Source organism: Hypomesus nipponensis, chromosome 13 (assembly GCF_054491055.1).
Source record: "Hypomesus nipponensis isolate SF chromosome 13, ASM5449105v1, whole genome shotgun sequence".
In the NCBI taxonomy this organism is placed as follows: Eukaryota; Metazoa; Chordata; class Actinopteri; order Osmeriformes; family Osmeridae; genus Hypomesus; species Hypomesus nipponensis.
The window spans coordinates 13,918,645-13,944,287 of record NC_140373.1 but is presented as its reverse complement, the minus strand read 5'-3'; the positions used below and the strand labels follow the sequence as shown (position 1 = coordinate 13,944,287).

The window sequence follows — 25,643 nt, the reverse complement described above, 5'->3', positions numbered from 1 at the left end:
CATATGTGTTTTGTAGTGAATTTGTCCTTTGAGCACAGTCACCCATTGTGTAAGGATGCTGTTCTGTCTTGTTAAGAGCAGGTCTCCTAGCAACATAAGACACACTAATCCTTAAAAGCAAAAAGGTTTAGCAAGGACTCTTGTTTTCTACGGTAAGAATTCATACTAAATAATCATATATTGAATCATGGTTTGAAATGGTTTATTAGTGTACAGATCACAAAGTTTAAGTTGACATTTCATGCTAAAAGTTTGTAGAGTTTTACCAAAAAGGTGTATAAAAACAGTGGCTATTTGCTGTGTATTCTGACAGTATGTTTTGAGTTGGGTCTTCGTATATTATAGTGCAGAGGGTGAGTGGCATCTATTATATACTGCAATTACCAGTAGCACATACTGTATTGTAAATACTGTGCATACTGTACAATACTTTTAGAAAGCCAGTGTACTTCAATTTTTTTAACTTGTTAAAAAAATATTATAATATTCAATATTTCCCCTCTTCTTTTCCGATCCAGTACGGTCCAATACTGGAATACTCTTTCCATGCTCTGTAATGTCAAATGCAAACCATTAAGCTTCTTGTGATTATCAAAAAATGGAAGAGAAGAACATTTCCCAGGATCATCATGTTCCGACCACAGCTGACATAACTAGACTGACCCCAAAAGGTAGTCCACGCTTTGGATCTTTGAGTCATCATTCTTTCTTCTCTCGCCACAACCCTCATCCGCATAGAGTGACACACATTCCAGGTGAGTACACACAAGCTTTGTGTTTTTATGCCTACATTGTACAAGGTCAAGCATAAAAAACAGTTAACTTGTGGTTGGAAATTGTATATCTCCCATGCTCCTGTGTCTAAACACCCTTGAACTCATGGATATACACTGATGAGCCAACATTTCATGACCATCACAGTCCCAGGTGAAGCAAATAACATCTCCAAACAAGGGCACATGCAGTGTGTACCAACAGTGGAGGGACAAACCACAAACCGGCGACAAGGCGTTGGGCACCCAAGGCTGATCGATGCTCGAGAGCAGCAAAGGCTATCCTGCCTGGTCCAAACTAACAGAAGATCTACTGTGGCACAAGTCACAGACAATGTTAAGCATGATTACAGGAGAAATGTACCATGTTTCCCACATCAGTGTATTTCATGTATGGGCTATGTGAAATAATTTGGTTTGAGGTGCACTATTTACATTTGCAGGATAAGCAGTGTAGCCTATACAATATTGGAACAAGCCGTTATGTATTTAGTTGACATTACCAAAGTCGGCATTCAATGTTGAACAGTATGGAACAGTAAACCCTAGCTTTTTAATGCGTTAGGCATCCATCCACACTCTTTTCCATTTTCAGCTCATAAGTTTTTACTGAGATGTTTTGCAAATGACAACTTCAAATGACAACATAACTTCAGTTGTTGTTATTTAAAGATGCTGTAAAGTGGAATTGAAAATTAGTTTTAAGTTCATCACACCACAGACCGATGTGTTGTTAATTACCAGTGTTTCCCCTATGTTGATTTTACCGTGGCGGCCCGCCACGGTTAAATTTCTGCCGCGGTATCAGAATTAGAGCTGTAAAAAAATGTAGGTCGTCTATCAGCCGTGATTGTTAGAGCGCATGTTGGAGAATAGCACAGACGCGCTTCACGGCGCAGTTGAGATAGCACGTGTGCGTCCTTGAGAACTGAAAGTTGTATAACTTGTAAGTTCATTTAAGCCTGTTATTGTATTAGGCTATAGTTCTTGCAAATTTAAATTAAGTTAACTGGTGATTTTCGTTGTGTGTATTCTTCCCCTGCTAGCGAAATTGCACGTCTGTTGATTTGATAGATTGCTGCCCTTGCTCACGTTTGTATTTTAGGTGCATTATTATGCTTAAGTAGCCTAGTTTTAATGAATAAATAGTGGGTATAATTATACCCACTATTTATTCATTAACATTAACAATAACATATAACAATAACAAATATAGCTGCAAGCAGCAATGTGGTGGCCAAGGAGGTCAGATGACCCAGAAGGAACTTTCGACATCTAGTGACTGCGGTGTACCTGGCTTCCTTTGCAGTGGCTTACAGTCTTGCTAAACAGAGAATCAGAGACATGACAAGCTTGTCAGCTTTGGCTGGATTCGAACCTCTGACGTTGACATTGCCAGGACACCAACTTATCCTAGTGAGCTATTCTCAGTGCAGGAAATCACAGATTTCAGTTACTGGGTAAAAATGTGATTTGTCCAAAGTTTAAACAGCTGTAATTCAGTTCTATTTTGACATGTAAAGGTGATTGTGGTCTGAAGATAATCTGTGCCAAATGAGGTGAATATATGATATTTACCAAAAACAGTTCATTCATTTAAAATGGCGGCCACATCAATTCAGCTGGTATCACAATTTAACATGTGTCAAACACAGGATCGCCCCCTAGCAGTTAGATGACACAACCTTTTGTGGACCTCTTTGGAACACGGTCCTGAGCACCTGTACCAAGTTTGATGTCGTTTCAGCAAATATTTCCTGAGATATGATCTCACGTCCTGTTTTGGCGGCTTCATCGCCGAATTTGATCAGCTTTACCGAAATGTGAAAGGGTTTGTGAGACTTGATCTGAAGATAAATGACAATTTTTTGCTTATTGCAGCGCCACCTAGAGGTGAAATGGCATGACCTATTTTGGACCTCTTTAGAACAGTGTCCCTAGTCCCTATACCAAATTTGGTGTCAATGCAGTAAAGAGGTGCTGAGATATGACCTCACTTCTTTTATGGTGGCTTGGTTGACGACTTTGATTGGCTGACGACTTTGATTGGCTGTTCCAGTCAAAAGTGTAGAAAATCCAAAAAACGTGATGTCTTTTGTGAGGCTTGATCTGAAGATAAATGGTGCAAAATTTTTACTTATTGCAGAGCCACCTAGAGGTGAAATGGCATGACCTATTTTGGACCTCTTTAGAACAGTGTCCCTAGTCCCTATACCAAATTTGGTGTCAATGCAGTAAAAAGGTGCTGAGATATGACCTCACTTCTTTTATGGTGGCTTGGTTGATGACTTTGATTGGCTGACGACTTTGATATGCTGTTCCAGTTAATAGGTTTAGATAATCAAAAAAACTTGTGAGGCTTGGTCTGAAGATGATCTGTGCAAAATTTGGTGAAGATTGGACAAACCTTATAGGAGAGGTAGCGAAAAAACGGTATATTCAAAATGGCGGCCATATACTTTCAGCCACATAAATTTGATGTGGCTGTAACTAACAAACGGTTGCGAAAATTAAAGCTCCAGGGGATAATTTTTGTGAGGCTTGGTCTGAAGATCATCTGTGGCAATTTTGAAGAAGATTCAACAAGAATTGTAGGAGGAGTAGCGAAAAAACGCTTTTTCTTTACATTCAAAATGGCGGAGAATCTATGGAACTGGGTATGATGTCATAGAGTGCGTTGAACTCGTCTTGATCCAGGGAATCCAACGATACCTCATTTTGGACAATGGGGCATATGGTTCAAAAGTAACATGTGTAAACACACCTTCAACTTTGACCCATTGGTGGCGCTAGATGGTTGGAATGGGAGACATGAAACTTGGTGAAATTGATGAGGGGACTGATCCCAAAGAATGTGCCAAATTTCACAACTTCTGACCATGTGGTTGGGGCTGCCATAGACTCCAATGACAGATGTGTAATAATAATAATAAATATAACTGCAAGCAGTAATGGCGGATTCCTCCAAACACTGCAAACCATTGAACAATGTTTATTCTTGACAAATTGTAACTGTATAGAAGAATGTATGCTGCAGAATTACCAATGGCATACCAAATCTGAAATGCAATACCATCAAGATCCACAAGGGCCTTTATTTCAAGCCAGTAAGTGAAGGAAGGGGGCTTGGTGAGCTTATCCATTCCAGAAAGCCTTGTATCTTTATGCATTAAGGCGTGGCCTGTAGCGCCACCTATGGGTAATGGTGGGCCATTTGTGGTGTGGTAGTTACTCTTGGCCTATACTATTAATGTTTCAGGATTTTAAAAACTTTTTACCACTGCATATAAAATCGAAAATGCAATACCAACAGGATCCACATGGGCTTTGGGTAAAGTGTGGTAGTTACTCTTGGCCTGTACTGTCAATGTGTCAGGATTTGGAGACCTTTTTACTATTGCATACAAAGAAGGAAATGCAATGACACCAAGGTCCTCAAGGGCCTATGCTGATATTCAAGGAATGAGTTGGGGCTTGGTCAGCCCACACAGTCCTGATATGTTGCGTGTATGTCTTGCCGCGCGTGTCAAGGGAAGAATGAGTGTGTGAGAATTTGGAGCATGCGCGGGGAGGAGCAGGGGACACATTTCATTGTAAATTTCCCTAGAAATTAGCCAAGCATGCATGTTTCAAAGATTCACCAAAAATCGACCTTTCATCTTAGAGTCAACTTTTTCTCAGATTTGTGTACTAAACATTCTCAAGAGTCTTCATATGAACTTGTTTGACTGGCTTACATGTAAAGCATTGCGAACCATTGAAAAATGTATATTCTTGACAAATTGTAACTGTATAGAAAAATCAATGCTGCAGAATTTCCAATGGGATACCAAATCTGAAATGCAATAACATCAAGATCCACAAGGGCCTTTATTTCAAGCCAAGAAGTGAAGTGCTTTAATCTTCACAAGAAGTGAAGTGCTTTGTGCTTTAAGGCGTGGCCTGTAGCGACACCTATTGGTAATGGTGGGCCATTTGTGGTGTGGTAGTTACTCTTGGCCTATACTATCAATGTTTCAGGATGTTTTTAACTTTTTACCATTGCATACAAAATCGGAAAAATATACCAACAATATCCACATGGGCTTTTGTTAAAGTGTTGTTGTTACTGTTGGCCTTTACTATCAATGTTTCAGGATTTGGAGAACTTTTTACCATGGCAAACAAAATCTGAAATGCAATACCATCAAGATCCACAAGGCCTTTGCAAAAGACCAAGGAATGAGTGGGGGCTTGGTAAGCCCACACTCTCCTGAAATGTTGCGTGTGCGTCTTGCCAAGCCCGCGCGTGTGTCAAGGGAAGACCTATGGGTAATAGTGGGCCATTTGTGGTGTGGTAGTTACTCTTGGTCTATACTATCAATGTTTCAGGATTTTTATAACTTTTTACCATTGTATACAAAATCGGAAAAGCAATACCAACAAGATCCACATGGGCTTTTTGTTAAACTGTTTCTTTGCCTATACTATCTATGTTTCAGGATTTTGAGACCTTTTTACCATTGCATACAAAATCGGAAATGCAATACCATCAAGATCCACATGGGCCTTTTTTCAAGCCAATACGTGAAGGGAGGGGGCTTGGTGAACCTATCCATTCCAGAAAGCCTTGTATCTTTGTGCTTTTGGGCGTGGCCTATAGCGCCACCTATGGGTAATGGTGGGCCATTTGAGGTGTGGTATTTACTCTTGGTCTATACTATCAATGTTTCAGGATTTGAGACCTTTTTACCATTGCATACAAAATCGGAAATGCAATACCATCAAGAGCCACATGGGCCTTTGCTAAAGACCAAGGAATGAGTGGGGGCTTGGTCAGCCCACACTCTCCTGAAATGTTGCGTGTGCGTCTTGGCCGCGCGTGTGTCAAGGGAAGGCTGAGTGTGTGTGAGATTTTGGAGCACGCGCGGGGAGGAGCAGGGGAGACATTCATTGGAAATTTGCCTAGAAATTAGCCAAGCAAGCATGTTTCAAATATTCACCAAAAATCGACCTTTCATCTTACAGTCAACTTTTTCACAGATTTGTGTTATGAACATTCTCAAGAGTCTTCATATGAACTTGTGATTGAATCAGAGTATCAGTTTTTGAATGGCTGATGTGTAAAGCATAATTTTAGCGTTAGCGATAAGTTCAATTTGCTTTATATCAATCATTTTTTGAGATATGAATTTGCCTTTGCACATGGTAACATGTTGTAGTGTCTTCCTCCGATCTACCAAGTTTAGTGTTGATATCTCAAAGATTTGCTGAGACATGACTTCACATCCTGTTTGGCGGCTTTTCTGATGAATTTGATTGGCTGTACCGGACAGACGGTTATGAGGATCAAAATTCCTTTGATAACTTTTGTGAGGCTTGGTCTGAAGATCATCTCTGGTGATTTTGAAGAAGATATGACAAAAATTGTAGGAGGAGTAGGCTTTCAAAGGTTTTTGATAAAACCGGAAATGGCGGGAAATCTATATAACCGGAAATTAACGCCATGGTGTGCGTTGAACTCGGCTTGATCCAGGGAATCCAATGGTACCTCATTTTTGAAAATGAGTCATACGGTTCAAAAGTTGCGTGTGTAAACACAAGTCCAACTTTGACCCATTGGTGGCGCTAGAGTGGTCTAATGGGAGACATGAAACTTGGTGTAGGTATAGAAGAAACTGTCCTTAATGAGTGTGCCAAATTTCACAAAAAGTTGTCGATGGGGTCTAGGGGCTGCCATTGACTCCCATGGTACAAGAATTACAAATAATAAAACCACCAATAACAATAGGTTTCCTCCTTACGGAGGAATCCTAAATATAACTGCAAGCAGTAATGGCGGATTCCTCCAAACACTGCGAACCATTGAAAAATGTTTATTCTTGACTATCTTTAACTGTATAGAAAAATGTATGCTGCAGAATTGCATACCAAATCTGAAATGCAATACCATCAAGATCCACAAGGGCCTTTATTTGAAGCCAGTAAGTGTAGGAAGGGGGCTTGGTGAGCTTATCCATTCCAGAAAGCCTTATATCTTTATGCATTAAGGCGTGGCCTGTAGCGCCACCTATGGGTAATGGTGGGCCATTTGTGGTGTGGTAGTTACTCTTGGCCTATACTATTAATATTTCAGGATTTTAAAAACTTTTTACCATTGCATATAAAATCGGAAATGCAATACCAACAGGATCCACATGGGCTTTGGGTAAAGTGTGGTAGTTACTCTTGGCCTGTACTGTCAATGTGTCAGGATTTAGAGACCTTTTTACTATTGCATACAAAGTAGGAAATGCAATGACACCAAGGTCCTCAAGGGCCTATGCTGATATTCAAGGAATGAGTGTGGGCTTGGTAAGCCCACACAGTCCTGATATGTTACGTGTGTGTCTTGCCAAGCCCGCGCGTGTCAAGGGAAGAATGAGTGTGTGAGAATTTGGAGCATGCGCGGGGAGGAGCAGGGGACACATTTCATTGTAAATTTCCTTAGAAATTAGCCAAGCATGCATGTTTCAAAGATTCACCAAAAATCTACCTTTTATCTTAGAGTCAACTTTTTCTCAGATTTGTGTACTAAACATTCTCAAGAGTCTTCATATGAACTTGTTTGACTGGCTTACGTGTAAAGCATTGCGAACCATTCAAAAATGTATATTCTTGACAAATTGTAACTGTATAAAAAAATAAATGCTGCAGAATTTCCAATGGGATACCAAATCTGAAATGCAATAACATCAAGATCCACAAGGGCCTTTATTTCAAGCCAAGAAGTTAAGTGCTTTAATCTTCACAAGAAGTGAAGTGCTTTGTGCTTTAGGGCGTGGCCTGTAGCGCCACCTATGGGTAATGGTGGGCCATTTGTGGTGTGGTAGTTACTCTTGGCCTATACTATCAATGTTTCAGGATGTTTTTAACTTTTTACCATTGCATACAAAATCGGAAATGCAATACCAACAAGATCCACATGGGCTTTTGTTAAAGTGTTGTTGTTACTGTTGGCCTTTACTATCAATGTTTCAGGATTTGAAGAACTTTTTACCATGGCAAACAAAATCTGAAATGCAATACCATCAAGATCCACAAGGCCTTTGCAAAAGACCAAGGAATGAGTGGGGGCTTGGTAAGCCCACACTCTCCTGAAATGTTGCGTGTGCGTCTTGCCAAGTCCGCGCGTGTGTGAAGGGAAGACCTATGGGTAATAGTGGGCCATTTGTGGTGTGGTAGTTACTCTTGGTCTATACTATCAATGTTTCAGGATTTTTATAACTTTTTACCATTGCATACAAAATCGGAAATGCAATACCAACAAGATCCACATGGGCTTTTGTTAAAGTGTTTCTCGGCCTACACTATCATTGTTTCAGGATTTGAGACCTTTTTACCATTGCATACAAAATCGGAAATGCAATACCATCAAGAGCCACATGGGCCTTTGCTAAAGACCAAGGAATGAGTGGGGGCTTGGTCAGCCCACACTCTCCTGAAATGTTGCGTGTGCGTCTTGGCCGCGCGTGTGTCAAGGGAAGGCTGAGTGTGTGTGAGATTTTGGAGCACGCGCGGGGAGGAGCAGGGGAGACATTCATTGGAAATTTGCCTAGAAATTAGCCAAGCAAGCATGCTTCAAATATTCACCAAAAATCGACCTTTCATCTTACAGTCAACTTTTTCGCAGATTTGTGTTATGAACATTCTCAAGAGTTTTCATATGAACTTGTGATTGAATCAGAGTATCAGTTTTTGAATGGCTGATGTGTAAAGCATAATTTTAGCGTTAGCGATAAGTTCAATTTGCTTTATATCAATCATTTTTTGAGATATGAATTTGCCTTTGCACATGGTAACATGTTGTAGTGTCTTCCTCCGATCTACCAAGTTTAGTGTTGATATCTCAAAGATTTGCTGAGACATGACTTCACATCCTGTTTTGCGGCTTTTCTGATGAATTTGATTGGCTGTACCGGACAGACGGTTATGAGGATCAAAATTCCTTTGATAACTTTTGTGAGGCTTGGTCTGAAGATCATCTCTGGTGATTTTGAAGAAGATATGACAAAAATTGTAGGAGGAGTAGGCTTTCAAAGGTTTTTGATAAAACCGGAAATGGCGGGAAATCTATATAACCGGAAATTAACGCCATGGTGTGCGTTGAACTCGGCTTGATCCAGGGAATCCAATGGTACCTCATTTTTGAAAATGAGTCATACGGTTCAAAAGTTGCGTGTGTAAACACAAGTCCAACTTTGACCCATTGGTGGCGCTAGAGTGGTCTAATGGGAGACATGAAACTTGGTGTAGGTATAGAAGAAACTGTCCTTAATGAGTGTGCCAAATTTCACAAAAAGTTGTCGATGGGGTCTAGGGGCTGCCATTGACTCCCATGGTACAAGAATTACAAATAATAAAACCACCAATAACAATAGGTTTCCTCCTTACGGAGGAATCCTAAATATAACTGCAAGCAGTAATGGCGGATTCCTCCAAACACTGCGAACCATTGAAAAATGTTTATTTTTGACAAATTGTAACTGTATAGAAAAATGTATGCTGCAGAATTACCAATGGCATACCAAATCTGAAATGCAATACCATCAAGATCCACAAGGGCCTTTATTTCAAGCCAGTAAGTGAAGGAAGGGGGCTTGGTGAGCTTATCCATTCCAGAAAGCCTTGTATCTTTATGCATTAAGGCGTGGCCTGTAGCGCCACCCATGGGTAATGGTGGACCATTTGTGGTGTGGTAGTTACTCTTGGCCTATACTATTAATGTTTCAGGATTTTAAAAACTTTTTACCATTGCATATAAAATCGGAAATGCAATACCAACAGGATCCACATGGGCTTTGGGTAAAGTGTGGTAGTTACTCTTGGCCTGTACTGTCAATGTGTCAGGATTTGGAGACCTTTTTACTATTGCATACAAAGTAGGAAATGCAATGACACCAAGGTCCTCAAGGGCCTATGCTGATATTCAAGGAATGAGTGGGGGCTTGGTCAGCCCACACAGTCCTGATATGTTGCGTGTGTGTCTTGCCAAGCCCGCGCGTGTCAAGGGAAGAATGAGTGTCTGAGAATTTGGAGCATGCGCGGGGAGGAGCAGGGGACACATTTCATTGTAAATTTCCCTAGAAATTAGCCAAGCATGCATGTTTCAAAGATTCACCAAAAATCGACCTTTCATCTTAGAGTCAACTTTTTCTCAGATTTGTGTACTAAACATTCTCAAGAGTCTTCATATGAACTTGTTTGACTGGCTTACGTGTAAAGCATTGCGAACCATTGAAAAATGTATATTCTTGACAAATTGTAACTGTATAGAAAAATCAATGCTGCAGAATTTCCAATGGGATACCAAATCTGAAATGCAATAACATCAACATCCACAAGGGCCTTTATTTCAAGCCAAGAAGTGAAGCGCTTTAATCTTCACAAGAAGTGAAGTGCTTTGTGCTTTAGGGCGTGGCCTGTAGCGACACCTATTGGTAATGGTGGGCCATTTGTGGTGTGGTAGTTACTCTTGGCCTATACTATCAATGTTTCAGGATGTTTTTAACTTTTTACCATTGCATACAAAATCGGAAATGCAATACCAACAAGATCCACATGGGCTTTTGTTAAAGTGTTGTTGTTACTCTTGGCCTTTACTATCAATGTTTCAGGATTTGGAGAACTTTTTACCATGGCAAACAAAATCTGAAATGCAATACCATCAAGATCCACATGGCCTTTGCAAAAGACCAAGCAACACTCTCCTGAAATGTTGCGTGTGCGTCTTGCCAAGCCCGCGCGTGTGTCAAGGGAAGACCTATGGGTAATAGTGGGCCATTTGTGGTGTGGTAGTTACTCTTGGTCTATACTATCAATGTTTCAGGATTTTTATAACTTTTTACCATTGTATACAAAATCGGAAAAGCAATACCAACAAGATCCACATGGGCTTTTTGTTAAAGTGTTTCTTTGCCTATACTATCTATGTTTCAGGATTTTGAGACCTTTTTACCATTGCATACAAAATCGGAAATGCAATACCATCAAGAGCCACATGGGCCTTTTTTTCAAGCCAATAAGTGAAGGGAGGGGGCTTGGTGAGCCTATCCATTCCAGAAAGCCTTGTATATTTGTGCTTTTTGGCGTGGCCTGTAGCGCCACCTATGGGTAATGGTGGGCCATTTGTGGTGTGGTAGTTACTCTTGGTCTATACTATCAATGTTTCAGGATTTTTATAACTTTTTACCATTGCATACAAAATCGGAAATGCAATACCAACAAGATCCACATGGGCTTTTGTTAAAGTGTTTCTCGGCCTACACTATCAATGTTTCAGGATTTGAGACCTTTTTACCATTGCATACAAAATCGGAAATGCAATACCATCAAGAGCCACATGGGCCTTTGCTAAAGACCAAGGAATGAGTGGGGGCTTGGTCAGCCCACACTCTCCTGAAATGTTGCGTGTGCGTCTTGGCCGCGCGTGTGTCAAGGGAAGGCTGAGTGTGTGTGAGATTTTGGAGCACGCGCGGGGAGGAGCAAGGGAGACATTCATTGGAAATTTGCCTAGAAATTAGCCAAGCAAGCATGTTTCAAATATTCACCAAAAATCGACCTTTCATCTTACAGTCAACTTTTTCACAGATTTGTGTTATGAACATTCTCAAGAGTTTTCATATGAACTTGTGATTGAATCAGAGTATCAGTTTTTGAATGGCTGATGTGTAAAGCATAATTTTAGCGTTAGCGATAAGTTCAATTTGCTTTATATCAATCATTTTTTGAGATATGAATTTGCCTTTGCACATGGTAACATGTTGTAGTGTCTTCCTCCGATCTACCAAGTTTAGTGTTGATATCTCAAAGATTTGCTGAGACATGACTTCACATCCTGTTTGGCGGCTTTTCTGATGAATTTGATTGGCTGTACCGGACAGACGGTTATGAGGATCAAAATTCCTTTGATAACTTTTGTGAGGCTTGGTCTGAAGATCATCTCTGGTGATTTTGAAGAAGATATGACAAAAATTGTAGGAGGAGTAGGCTTTCAAAGGTTTTTGATAAAACCGGAAATGGCGGGAAATCTATATAACCGGAAATTAACGCCATGGTGTGCGTTGAACTCGGCTTGATCCAGGGAATCCAATGGTACCTCATTTTTGAAAATGAGTCATACGGTTCAAAAGTTGCGTGTGTAAACACAAGTCCAACTTTGACCCATTGGTGGCGCTAGAGTGGTCTAATGGGAGACATGAAACTTGGTGTAGGTATAGAAGAAACTGTCCTTAATGAGTGTGCCAAATTTCACAAAAAGTTGTCGATGGGGTCTAGGGGCTGCCATTGACTCCCATGGTACAAGAATTACAAATAATAAAACCACCAATAACAATAGGTTTCCTCCTTACGGAGGAATCCTAATAATAAAACCACCAATAACAATAGGTTTCCTCCTTACGGAGGAATCCTAAATATAACTGCAAGCAGTAATGGCGGATTCCTCCAAACACTGCGAACCATTGAAAAATGTTTATTTTTGACAAATTGTAACTGTATAGAAAAATGTATGCTGCAGAATTACCAATGGCATACCAAATCTGAAATGCAATACCATCAAGATCCACAAGGGCCTTTATTTCAAGCCAGTAAGTGAAGGAAGGGGGCTTGGTGAGCTTATCCATTCCAGAAAGCCTTGTATCTTTATGCATTAAGGCGTGGCCTGTAGCGCCACCTATGGGTAATGGTGGACCATTTGTGGTGTGGTAGTTACTCTTGGCCTATACTATTAATGTTTCAGGATTTTAAAAACTTTTTACCATTGCATATAAAATCGGAAATGCAATACCAACAGGATCCACATGGGCTTTGGGTAAAGTGTGGTAGTTACTCTTGGCCTGTACTGTCAATGTGTCAGGATTTGGAGACCTTTTTACTATTGCATACAAAGTAGGAAATGCAATGACACCAAGGTCCTCAAGGGCCTATGCTGATATTCAAGGAATGAGTGGGGGCTTGGTCAGCCCACACAGTCCTGATATGTTGCGTGTGTGTCTTGCCAAGCCCGCGCGTGTCAAGGGAAGAATGAGTGTCTGAGAATTTGGAGCATGCGCGGGGAGGAGCAGGGGACACATTTCATTGTAAATTTCCCTAGAAATTAGCCAAGCATGCATGTTTCAAAGATTCACCAAAAATCGACCTTTCATCTTAGAGTCAACTTTTTCTCAGATTTGTGTACTAAACATTCTCAAGAGTCTTCATATGAACTTGTTTGACTGGCTTACGTGTAAAGCATTGCGAACCATTGAAAAATGTATATTCTTGACAAATTGTAACTGTATAGAAAAATCAATGCTGCAGAATTTCCAATGGGATACCAAATCTGAAATGCAATAACATCAACATCCACAAGGGCCTTTATTTCAAGCCAAGAAGTGAAGCGCTTTAATCTTCACAAGAAGTGAAGTGCTTTGTGCTTTAGGGCGTGGCCTGTAGCGACACCTATTGGTAATGGTGGGCCATTTGTGGTGTGGTAGTTACTCTTGGCCTATACTATCAATGTTTCAGGATGTTTTTAACTTTTTACCATTGCATACAAAATCGGAAATGCAATACCAACAAGATCCACATGGGCTTTTGTTAAAGTGTTGTTGTTACTCTTGGCCTTTACTATCAATGTTTCAGGATTTGGAGAACTTTTTACCATGGCAAACAAAATCTGAAATGCAATACCATCAAGATCCACATGGCCTTTGCAAAAGACCAAGGAACACTCTCCTGAAATGTTGCGTGTGCGTCTTGCCAAGCCCGCGCGTGTGTCAAGGGAAGACCTATGGGTAATAGTGGGCCATTTGTGGTGTGGTAGTTACTCTTGGTCTATACTATCAATGTTTCAGGATTTTTATAACTTTTTACCATTGTATACAAAATCGGAAAAGCAATACCAACAAGATCCACATGGGCTTTTTGTTAAACTGTTTCTTTGCCTATACTATCTATGTTTCAGGATTTTGAGACCTTTTTACCATTGCATACAAAATCGGAAATGCAATACCATCAAGAGCCACATGGGCCTTTTTTTCAAGCCAATAAGTGAAGGGAGGGGGCTTGGTGAGCCTATCCATTCCAGAAAGCCTTGTATATTTGTGCTTTTTGGCGTGGCCTGTAGCGCCACCTATGGGTAATGGTGGGCCATTTGTGGTGTGGTAGTTACTCTTGGTCTATACTATCAATGTTTCAGGATTTTTATAACTTTTTACCATTGCATACAAAATCGGAAATGCAATACCAACAAGATCCACATGGGCTTTTGTTAAAGTGTTTCTCGGCCTACACTATCAATGTTTCAGGATTTGAGACCTTTTTACCATTGCATACAAAATCGGAAATGCAATACCATCAAGAGCCACATGGGCCTTTGCTAAAGACCAAGGAATGAGTGGGGGCTTGGTCAGCCCACACTCTCCTGAAATGTTGCGTGTGCGTCTTGGCCGCGCGTGTGTCAAGGGAAGGCTGAGTGTGTGTGAGATTTTGGAGCACGCGCGGGGAGGAGCAAGGGAGACATTCATTGGAAATTTGCCTAGAAATTAGCCAAGCAAGCATGTTTCAAATATTCACCAAAAATCGACCTTTCATCTTACAGTCAACTTTTTCACAGATTTGTGTTATGAACATTCTCAAGAGTTTTCATATGAACTTGTGATTGAATCAGAGTATCAGTTTTTGAATGGCTGATGTGTAAAGCATAATTTTAGCGTTAGCGATAAGTTCAATTTGCTTTATATCAATCATTTTTTGAGATATGAATTTGCCTTTGCACATGGTAACATGTTGTAGTGTCTTCCTCCGATCTACCAAGTTTAGTGTTGATATCTCAAAGATTTGCTGAGACATGACTTCACATCCTGTTTTGCGGCTTTTCTGATGAATTTGATTGGCTGTACCGGACAGACGGTTATGAGGATCAAAATTCCTTTAATAACTTTTGTGAGGCTTGGTCTGAAGATCATCTCTGGTGATTTTGAAGAAGATATGACAAAAATTGTAGGAGGAGTAGGCTTTCAAAGGTTTTTGATAAAACCGGAAATGGCGGGAAATCTATATAACCGGAAATTAACGCCATGGTGTGCGTTGAACTCGGCTTGATCCAGGGAATCCAATGGTACCTCATTTTTGAAAATGAGTCATACGGTTCAAAAGTTGCGTGTGTAAACACAAGTCCAACTTTGACCCATTGGTGGCGCTAGAGTGGTCTAATGGGAGACATGAAACTTGGTGTAGGTATAGAAGAAACTATCCTTAATGAGTGTGCCAAATTTCACAAAAAGTTGTCGATGGGGTCTAGGGGCTGCCATTGACTCCCATGGTACAAGAATTACAAAATATAACTGCAAGCAGTAATGGCGGATTCCTCCAAACACTGCGAACCATTGAAAAATGTTTATTTTTGACAAATTGTAACTGTATAGAAAAATGTATGCTGCAGAATTACCAATGGCATACCAAATCTGAAATGCAATACCATCAAGATCCACAAGGGCCTTTATTTCAAGCCAGTAAGTGAAGGAAGGGGGCTTGGTGAGCTTATCCATTCCAGAAAGCCTTGTATCTTTATGCATTAAGGCGTGGCCTGTAGCGCCACCTATGGGTAATGGTGGACCATTTGTGGTGTGGTAGTTACTCTTGGCCTATACTATTAATGTTTCAGGATTTTAAAAACTTTTTACCATTGCATATAAAATCGGAAATGCAATACCAACAGGATCCACATGGGCTTTGGGTAAAGTGTGGTAGTTACTCTTGGCCTGTACTGTCAATGTGTCAGGATTTGGAGACCTTTTTACTATTGCATACAAAGTAGGAAATGCAATGACACCAAGGTCCTCAAGGGCCTATGCTGATATTCAAGGAATGAGTGGGGGCTTGGTCAGCCCACACAGTCCTGATATGTTGCGTGTGTGTCTTGCCAAGCCCGCGCGTGTCAAGGGAAGAATGAGTGTCTGAGAATTTGGAGCATGCGCGGGGAGGAGCAGGGGACACATTTCATAGTAAATTTCCCTAGAAATTAGCCAAGCATGCATGTTTCAAAGATTCACCAAAAATCGACCTTTCATCTTAGAGTCAACTTTTTCTCAGATTTGTGTACTAAACATTCTCAAGAGTCTTCATATGAACTTGTTTGACTGGCTTACGTGTAAAGCATTGCGAACCATTGAAAAATGTATATTCTTGACAAATTGTAACTGTATAGAAAAATCAATGCTGCAGAATTTCCAATGGGATACCAAATCTGAAATGCAATAACATCAACATCCACAAGGGCCTTTATTTCAAGCCAAGAAGTGAAGCGCTTTAATCTTCACAAGAAGTGAAGTGCTTTGTGCTTTAGGGCGTGGCCTGTAGCGACACCTATTGGTAATGGTGGGCCATTTGTGGTGTGGTAGTTACTCTTGGCCTATACTATCAATGTTTCAGGATGTTTTTAACTTTTTACCATTGCATACAAAATCGGAAATGCAATACCAACAAGATCCACATGGGCTTTTGTTAAAGTGTTGTTGTTACTCTTGGCCTTTACTATCAATGTTTCAGGATTTGGAGAACTTTTTACCATGGCAAACAAAATCTGAAATGCAATACCATCAAGATCCACATGGCCTTTGCAAAAGACCAAGCAACACTCTCCTGAAATGTTGCGTGTGCGTCTTGCCAAGCCCGCGCGTGTGTCAAGGGAAGACCTATGGGTAATAGTGGGCCATTTGTGGTGTGGTAGTTACTCTTGGTCTATACTATCAATGTTTCAGGATTTTTATAACTTTTTACCATTGTATACAAAATCGGAAAAGCAATACCAACAAGATCCACATGGGCTTTTTGTTAAAGTGTTTCTTTGCCTATACTATCTATGTTTCAGGATTTTGAGACCTTTTTACCATTGCATACAAAATCGGAAATGCAATACCATCAAGAGCCACATGGGCCTTTTTTTCAAGCCAATAAGTGAAGGGAGGGGGCTTGGTGAGCCTATCCATTCCAGAAAGCCTTGTATATTTGTGCTTTTTGGCGTGGCCTGTAGCGCCACCTATGGGTAATGGTGGGCCATTTGTGGTGTGGTAGTTACTCTTGGTCTATACTATCAATGTTTCAGGATTTTTATAACTTTTTACCATTGCATACAAAATCGGAAATGCAATACCAACAAGATCCACATGGGCTTTTGTTAAAGTGTTTCTCGGCCTACACTATCAATGTTTCAGGATTTGAGACCTTTTTACCATTGCATACAAAATCGGAAATGCAATACCATCAAGAGCCACATGGGCCTTTGCTAAAGACCAAGGAATGAGTGGGGGCTTGGTCAGCCCACACTCTCCTGAAATGTTGCGTGTGCGTCTTGGCCGCGCGTGTGTCAAGGGAAGGCTGAGTGTGTGTGAGATTTTGGAGCACGCGCGGGGAGGAGCAAGGGAGACATTCATTGGAAATTTGCCTAGAAATTAGCCAAGCAAGCATGTTTCAAATATTCACCAAAAATCGACCTTTCATCTTACAGTCAACTTTTTCACAGATTTGTGTTATGAACATTCTCAAGAGTTTTCATATGAACTTGTGATTGAATCAGAGTATCAGTTTTTGAATGGCTGATGTGTAAAGCATAATTTTAGCGTTAGCGATAAGTTCAATTTGCTTTATATCAATCATTTTTTGAGATATGAATTTGCCTTTGCACATGGTAACATGTTGTAGTGTCTTCCTCCGATCTACCAAGTTTAGTGTTGATATCTCAAAGATTTGCTGAGACATGACTTCACATCCTGTTTGGCGGCTTTTCTGATGAATTTGATTGGCTGTACCGGACAGACGGTTATGAGGATCAAAATTCCTTTGATAACTTTTGTGAGGCTTGGTCTGAAGATCATCTCTGGTGATTTTGAAGAAGATATGACAAAAATTGTAGGAGGAGTAGGCTTTCAAAGGTTTTTGATAAAACCGGAAATGGCGGGAAATCTATATAACCGGAAATTAACGCCATGGTGTGCGTTGAACTCGGCTTGATCCAGGGAATCCAATGGTACCTCATTTTTGAAAATGAGTCATACGGTTCAAAAGTTGCGTGTGTAAACACAAGTCCAACTTTGACCCATTGGTGGCGCTAGAGTGGTCTAATGGGAGACATGAAACTTGGTGTAGGTATAGAAGAAACTGTCCTTAATGAGTGTGCCAAATTTCACAAAAAGTTGTCGATGGGGTCTAGGGGCTGCCATTGACTCCCATGGTACAAGAATTACAAATAATAAAACCACCAATAACAATAGGTTTCCTCCTTACGGAGGAATCCTAATAATAAAACCACCAATAACAATAGGTTTCCTCCTTACGGAGGAATCCTAAATATAACTGCAAGCAGTAATGGCGGATTCCTCCAAACACTGCGAACCATTGAAAAATGTTTATTTTTGACAAATTGTAACTGTATAGAAAAATGTATGCTGCAGAATTACCAATGGCATACCAAATCTGAAATGCAATACCATCAAGATCCACAAGGGCCTTTATTTCAAGCCAGTAAGTGAAGGAAGGGGGCTTGGTGAGCTTATCCATTCCAGAAAGCCTTGTATCTTTATGCATTAAGGCGTGGCCTGTAGCGCCACCTATGGGTAATGGTGGACCATTTGTGGTGTGGTAGTTACTCTTGGCCTATACTATTAATGTTTCAGGATTTTAAAAACTTTTTACCATTGCATATAAAATCGGAAATGCAATACCAACAGGATCCACATGGGCTTTGGGTAAAGTGTGGTAGTTACTCTTGGCCTGTACTGTCAATGTGTCAGGATTTGGAGACCTTTTTACTATTGCATACAAAGTAGGAAATGCAATGACACCAAGGTCCTCAAGGGCCTATGCTGATATTCAAGGAATGAGTGGGGGCTTGGTCAGCCCACACAGTCCTGATATGTTGCGTGTGTGTCTTGCCAAGCCCGCGCGTGTCAAGGGAAGAATGAGTGTCTGAGAATTTGGAGCATGCGCGGGGAGGAGCAGGGGACACATTTCATTGTAAATTTCCCTAGAAATTAGCCAAGCATGCATGTTTCAAAGATTCACCAAAAATCGACCTTTCATCTTAGAGTCAACTTTTTCTCAGATTTGTGTACTAAACATTCTCAAGAGTCTTCATATGAACTTGTTTGACTGGCTTACGTGTAAAGCATTGCGAACCATTGAAAAATGTATATTCTTGACAAATTGTAACTGTATAGAAAAATCAATGCTGCAGAATTTCCAATGGGATACCAAATCTGAAATGCAATAACATCAACATCCACAAGGGCCTTTATTTCAAGCCAAGAAGTGAAGCGCTTTAATCTTCACAAGAAGTGAAGTGCTTTGTGCTTTAGGGCGTGGCCTGTAGCGACACCTATTGGTAATGGTGGGCCATTTGTGGTGTGGTAGTTACTCTTGGCCTATACTATCAATGTTTCAGGATGTTTTTAACTTTTTACCATTGCATACAAAATCGGAAATGCAATACCAACAAGATCCACATGGGCTTTTGTTAAAGTGTTGTTGTTACTCTTGGCCTTTACTATCAATGTTTCAGGATTTGGAGAACTTTTTACCATGGCAAACAAAATCTGAAATGCAATACCATCAAGATCCACATGGCCTTTGCAAAAGACCAAGGAACACTCTCCTGAAATGTTGCGTGTGCGTCTTGCCAAGCCCGCGCGTGTGTCAAGGGAAGACCTATGGGTAATAGTGGGCCATTTGTGGTGTGGTAGTTACTCTTGGTCTATACTATCAATGTTTCAGGATTTTTATAACTTTTTACCATTGTATACAAAATCGGAAAAGCAATACCAACAAGATCCACATGGGCTTTTTGTTAAACTGTTTCTTTGCCTATACTATCTATGTTTCAGGATTTTGAGACCTTTTTACCATTGCATACAAAATCGGAAATGCAATACCATCAAGAGCCACATGGGCCTTTTTTTCAAGCCAATAAGTGAAGGGAGGGGGCTTGGTGAGCCTATCCATTCCAGAAAGCCTTGTATATTTGTGCTTTTTGGCGTGGCCTGTAGCGCCACCTATGGGTAATGGTGGGCCATTTGTGGTGTGGTAGTTACTCTTGGTCTATACTATCAATGTTTCAGGATTTTTATAACTTTTTACCATTGCATACAAAATCGGAAATGCAATACCAACAAGATCCACATGGGCTTTTGTTAAAGTGTTTCTCGGCCTACACTATCAATGTTTCAGGATTTGAGACCTTTTTACCATTGCATACAAAATCGGAAATGCAATACCATCAAGAGCCACATGGGCCTTTGCTAAAGACCAAGGAATGAGTGGGGGCTTGGTCAGCCCACACTCTCCTGAAATGTTGCGTGTGCGTCTTGGCCGCGCGTGTGTCAAGGGAAGGCTGAGTGTGTGTGAGATTTTGGAGCACGCGCGGGGAGGAGCAAGGGAGACATTCATTGGAAATTTGCCTAGAAATTAGCCAAGCAAGCATGTTTCAAATATTCACCAAAAATCGACCTTTCATCTTACAGTCAACTTTTTCACAGATTTGTGTTATGAACATTCTCAAGAGTTTTCATATGAACTTGTGATTGAATCAGAGTATCAGTTTTTGAATGGCTGATGTGTAAAGCATAATTTTAGCGTTAGCGATAAGTTCAATTTGCTTTATATCAATCATTTTTTGAGATATGAATTTGCCTTTGCACATGGTAACATGTTGTAGTGTCTTCCTCCGATCTACCAAGTTTAGTGTTGATATCTCAAAGATTTGCTGAGACATGACTTCACATCCTGTTTTGCGGCTTTTCTGATGAATTTGATTGGCTGTACCGGACAGACGGTTATGAGGATCAAAATTCCTTTAATAACTTTTGTGAGGCTTGGTCTGAAGATCATCTCTGGTGATTTTGAAGAAGATATGACAAAAATTGTAGGAGGAGTAGGCTTTCAAAGGTTTTTGATAAAACCGGAAATGGCGGGAAATCTATATAACCGGAAATTAACGCCATGGTGTGCGTTGAACTCGGCTTGATCCAGGGAATCCAATGGTACCTCATTTTTGAAAATGAGTCATACGGTTCAAAAGTTGCGTGTGTAAACACAAGTCCAACTTTGACCCATTGGTGGCGCTAGAGTGGTCTAATGGGAGACATGAAACTTGGTGTAGGTATAGAAGAAACTATCCTTAATGAGTGTGCCAAATTTCACAAAAAGTTGTCGATGGGGTCTAGGGGCTGCCATTGACTCCCATGGTACAAGAATTACAAAATATAACTGCAAGCAGTAATGGCGGATTCCTCCAAACACTGCGAACCATTGAAAAATGTTTATTTTTGACAAATTGTAACTGTATAGAAAAATGTATGCTGCAGAATTACCAATGGCATACCAAATCTGAAATGCAATACCATCAAGATCCACAAGGGCCTTTATTTCAAGCCAGTAAGTGAAGGAAGGGGGCTTGGTGAGCTTATCCATTCCAGAAAGCCTTGTATCTTTATGCATTAAGGCGTGGCCTGTAGCGCCACCTATGGGTAATGGTGGACCATTTGTGGTGTGGTAGTTACTCTTGGCCTATACTATTAATGTTTCAGGATTTTAAAAACTTTTTACCATTGCATATAAAATCGGAAATGCAATACCAACAGGATCCACATGGGCTTTGGGTAAAGTGTGGTAGTTACTCTTGGCCTGTACTGTCAATGTGTCAGGATTTGGAGACCTTTTTACTATTGCATACAAAGTAGGAAATGCAATGACACCAAGGTCCTCAAGGGCCTATGCTGATATTCAAGGAATGAGTGGGGGCTTGGTCAGCCCACACAGTCCTGATATGTTGCGTGTGTGTCTTGCCAAGCCCGCGCGTGTCAAGGGAAGAATGAGTGTCTGAGAATTTGGAGCATGCGCGGGGAGGAGCAGGGGACACATTTCATAGTAAATTTCCCTAGAAATTAGCCAAGCATGCATGTTTCAAAGATTCACCAAAAATCGACCTTTCATCTTAGAGTCAACTTTTTCTCAGATTTGTGTACTAAACATTCTCAAGAGTCTTCATATGAACTTGTTTGACTGGCTTACGTGTAAAGCATTGCGAACCATTGAAAAATGTATATTCTTGACAAATTGTAACTGTATAGAAAAATCAATGCTGCAGAATTTCCAATGGGATACCAAATCTGAAATGCAATAACATCAACATCCACAAGGGCCTTTATTTCAAGCCAAGAAGTGAAGCGCTTTAATCTTCACAAGAAGTGAAGTGCTTTGTGCTTTAGGGCGTGGCCTGTAGCGACACCTATTGGTAATGGTGGGCCATTTGTGGTGTGGTAGTTACTCTTGGCCTATACTATCAATGTTTCAGGATGTTTTTAACTTTTTACCATTGCATACAAAATCGGAAATGCAATACCAACAAGATCCACATGGGCTTTTGTTAAAGTGTTGTTGTTACTCTTGGCCTTTACTATCAATGTTTCAGGATTTGGAGAACTTTTTACCATGGCAAACAAAATCTGAAATGCAATACCATCAAGATCCACATGGCCTTTGCAAAAGACCAAGCAACACTCTCCTGAAATGTTGCGTGTGCGTCTTGCCAAGCCCGCGCGTGTGTCAAGGGAAGACCTATGGGTAATAGTGGGCCATTTGTGGTGTGGTAGTTACTCTTGGTCTATACTATCAATGTTTCAGGATTTTTATAACTTTTTACCATTGTATACAAAATCGGAAAAGCAATACCAACAAGATCCACATGGGCTTTTTGTTAAAGTGTTTCTTTGCCTATACTATCTATGTTTCAGGATTTTGAGACCTTTTTACCATTGCATACAAAATCGGAAATGCAATACCATCAAGAGCCACATGGGCCTTTTTTTCAAGCCAATAAGTGAAGGGAGGGGGCTTGGTGAGCCTATCCATTCCAGAAAGCCTTGTATATTTGTGCTTTTTGGCGTGGCCTGTAGCGCCACCTATGGGTAATGGTGGGCCATTTGTGGTGTGGTAGTTACTCTTGGTCTATACTATCAATGTTTCAGGATTTTTATAACTTTTTACCATTGCATACAAAATCGGAAATGCAATACCAACAAGATCCACATGGGCTTTTGTTAAAGTGTTTCTCGGCCTACACTATCAATGTTTCAGGATTTGAGACCTTTTTACCATTGCATACAAAATCGGAAATGCAATACCATCAAGAGCCACATGGGCCTTTGCTAAAGACCAAGGAATGAGTGGGGGCTTGGTCAGCCCACACTCTCCTGAAATGTTGCGTGTGCGTCTTGGCCGCGCGTGTGTCAAGGGAAGGCTGAGTGTGTGTGAGATTTTGGAGCACGCGCGGGGAGGAGCAAGGGAGACATTCATTGGAAATTTGCCTAGAAATTAGCCAAGCAAGCATGTTTCAAATATTCACCAAAAATCGACCTTTCATCTTACAGTCAACTTTTTCACAGATTTGTGTTATGAACATTCTCAAGAGTTTTCATATGAACTTGTGATTGAATCAGAGTATCAGTTTTTGAATGGCTGATGTGTAAAGCATAATTTTAGCGTTAGCGATAAGTTCAATTTGCTTTATATCAATCATTTTTTGAGATATGAATTTGCCTTTGCACATGGTAACATGTTGTAGTGTCTTCCTCCGATCTACCAAGTTTAGTGTTGATATCTCAAAGATTTGCTGAGACATGACTTCACATCCTGTTTGGCGGCTTTTCTGATGAATTTGATTGGCTGTACCGGACAGACGGTTATGAGGATCAAAATTCCTTTGATAACTTTTGTGAGGCTTGGTCTGAAGATCATCTCTGGTGATTTTGAAGAAGATATGACAAAAATTGTAGGAGGAGTAGGCTTTCAAAGGTTTTTGATAAAACCGGAAATGGCGGGAAATCTATATAACCGGAAATTAACGCCATGGTGTGCGTTGAACTCGGCTTGATCCAGGGAATCCAATGGTACCTCATTTTTGAAAATGAGTCATACGGTTCAAAAGTTGCGTGTGTAAACACAAGTCCAACTTTGACCCATTGGTGGCGCTAGAGTGGTCTAATGGGAGACATGAAACTTGGTGTAGGTATAGAAGAAACTGTCCTTAATGAGTGTGCCAAATTTCACAAAAAGTTGTCGATGGGGTCTAGGGGCTGCCATTGACTCCCATGGTACAAGAATTACAAATAATAAAACCACCAATAACAATAGGTTTCCTCCTTACGGAGGAATCCTAATAATAAAACCACCAATAACAATAGGTTTCCTCCTTACGGAGGAATCCTAAATATAACTGCAAGCAGTAATGGCGGATTCCTCCAAACACTGCGAACCATTGAAAAATGTTTATTTTTGACAAATTGTAACTGTATAGAAAAATGTATGCTGCAGAATTACCAATGGCATACCAAATCTGAAATGCAATACCATCAAGATCCACAAGGGCCTTTATTTCAAGCCAGTAAGTGAAGGAAGGGGGCTTGGTGAGCTTATCCATTCCAGAAAGCCTTGTATCTTTATGCATTAAGGCGTGGCCTGTAGCGCCACCTATGGGTAATGGTGGACCATTTGTGGTGTGGTAGTTACTCTTGGCCTATACTATTAATGTTTCAGGATTTTAAAAACTTTTTACCATTGCATATAAAATCGGAAATGCAATACCAACAGGATCCACATGGGCTTTGGGTAAAGTGTGGTAGTTACTCTTGGCCTGTACTGTCAATGTGTCAGGATTTGGAGACCTTTTTACTATTGCATACAAAGTAGGAAATGCAATGACACCAAGGTCCTCAAGGGCCTATGCTGATATTCAAGGAATGAGTGGGGGCTTGGTCAGCCCACACAGTCCTGATATGTTGCGTGTGTGTCTTGCCAAGCCCGCGCGTGTCAAGGGAAGAATGAGTGTCTGAGAATTTGGAGCATGCGCGGGGAGGAGCAGGGGACACATTTCATTGTAAATTTCCCTAGAAATTAGCCAAGCATGCATGTTTCAAAGATTCACCAAAAATCGACCTTTCATCTTAGAGTCAACTTTTTCTCAGATTTGTGTACTAAACATTCTCAAGAGTCTTCATATGAACTTGTTTGACTGGCTTACGTGTAAAGCATTGCGAACCATTGAAAAATGTATATTCTTGACAAATTGTAACTGTATAGAAAAATCAATGCTGCAGAATTTCCAATGGGATACCAAATCTGAAATGCAATAACATCAACATCCACAAGGGCCTTTATTTCAAGCCAAGAAGTGAAGCGCTTTAATCTTCACAAGAAGTGAAGTGCTTTGTGCTTTAGGGCGTGGCCTGTAGCGACACCTATTGGTAATGGTGGGCCATTTGTGGTGTGGTAGTTACTCTTGGCCTATACTATCAATGTTTCAGGATGTTTTTAACTTTTTACCATTGCATACAAAATCGGAAATGCAATACCAACAAGATCCACATGGGCTTTTGTTAAAGTGTTGTTGTTACTCTTGGCCTTTACTATCAATGTTTCAGGATTTGGAGAACTTTTTACCATGGCAAACAAAATCTGAAATGCAATACCATCAAGATCCACATGGCCTTTGCAAAAGACCAAGGAACACTCTCCTGAAATGTTGCGTGTGCGTCTTGCCAAGCCCGCGCGTGTGTCAAGGGAAGACCTATGGGTAATAGTGGGCCATTTGTGGTGTGGTAGTTACTCTTGGTCTATACTATCAATGTTTCAGGATTTTTATAACTTTTTACCATTGTATACAAAATCGGAAAAGCAATACCAACAAGATCCACATGGGCTTTTTGTTAAACTGTTTCTTTGCCTATACTATCTATGTTTCAGGATTTTGAGACCTTTTTACCATTGCATACAAAATCGGAAATGCAATACCATCAAGAGCCACATGGGCCTTTTTTTCAA

At 40.6% G+C, this 25,643-nt stretch overlaps 1 protein-coding gene across 2 annotated transcripts in view; it reads left to right on the top strand.

Moving 5' to 3' along the window:
* tbata (thymus, brain and testes associated) overlaps nucleotides 1-25,643 on the top strand; it is a 33,379-nt gene continuing 7,736 nt past the window's right edge. Inside the window, exons 1-3 of one of the 2 annotated variants that reach the window (XM_084669272.1) lie at nucleotides 1-152; nucleotides 314-353; nucleotides 519-755. In XM_084669272.1, the coding sequence (XP_084525398.1) occupies nucleotides 599-755 (157 nt within the window). In that variant the 5' untranslated portion in view covers nucleotides 1-152; nucleotides 314-353; nucleotides 519-598. The remainder of the gene's footprint in view (nucleotides 153-313; nucleotides 354-518; nucleotides 756-25,643) is intronic. The other variant, XM_084669273.1, reaches the window with a different exon arrangement.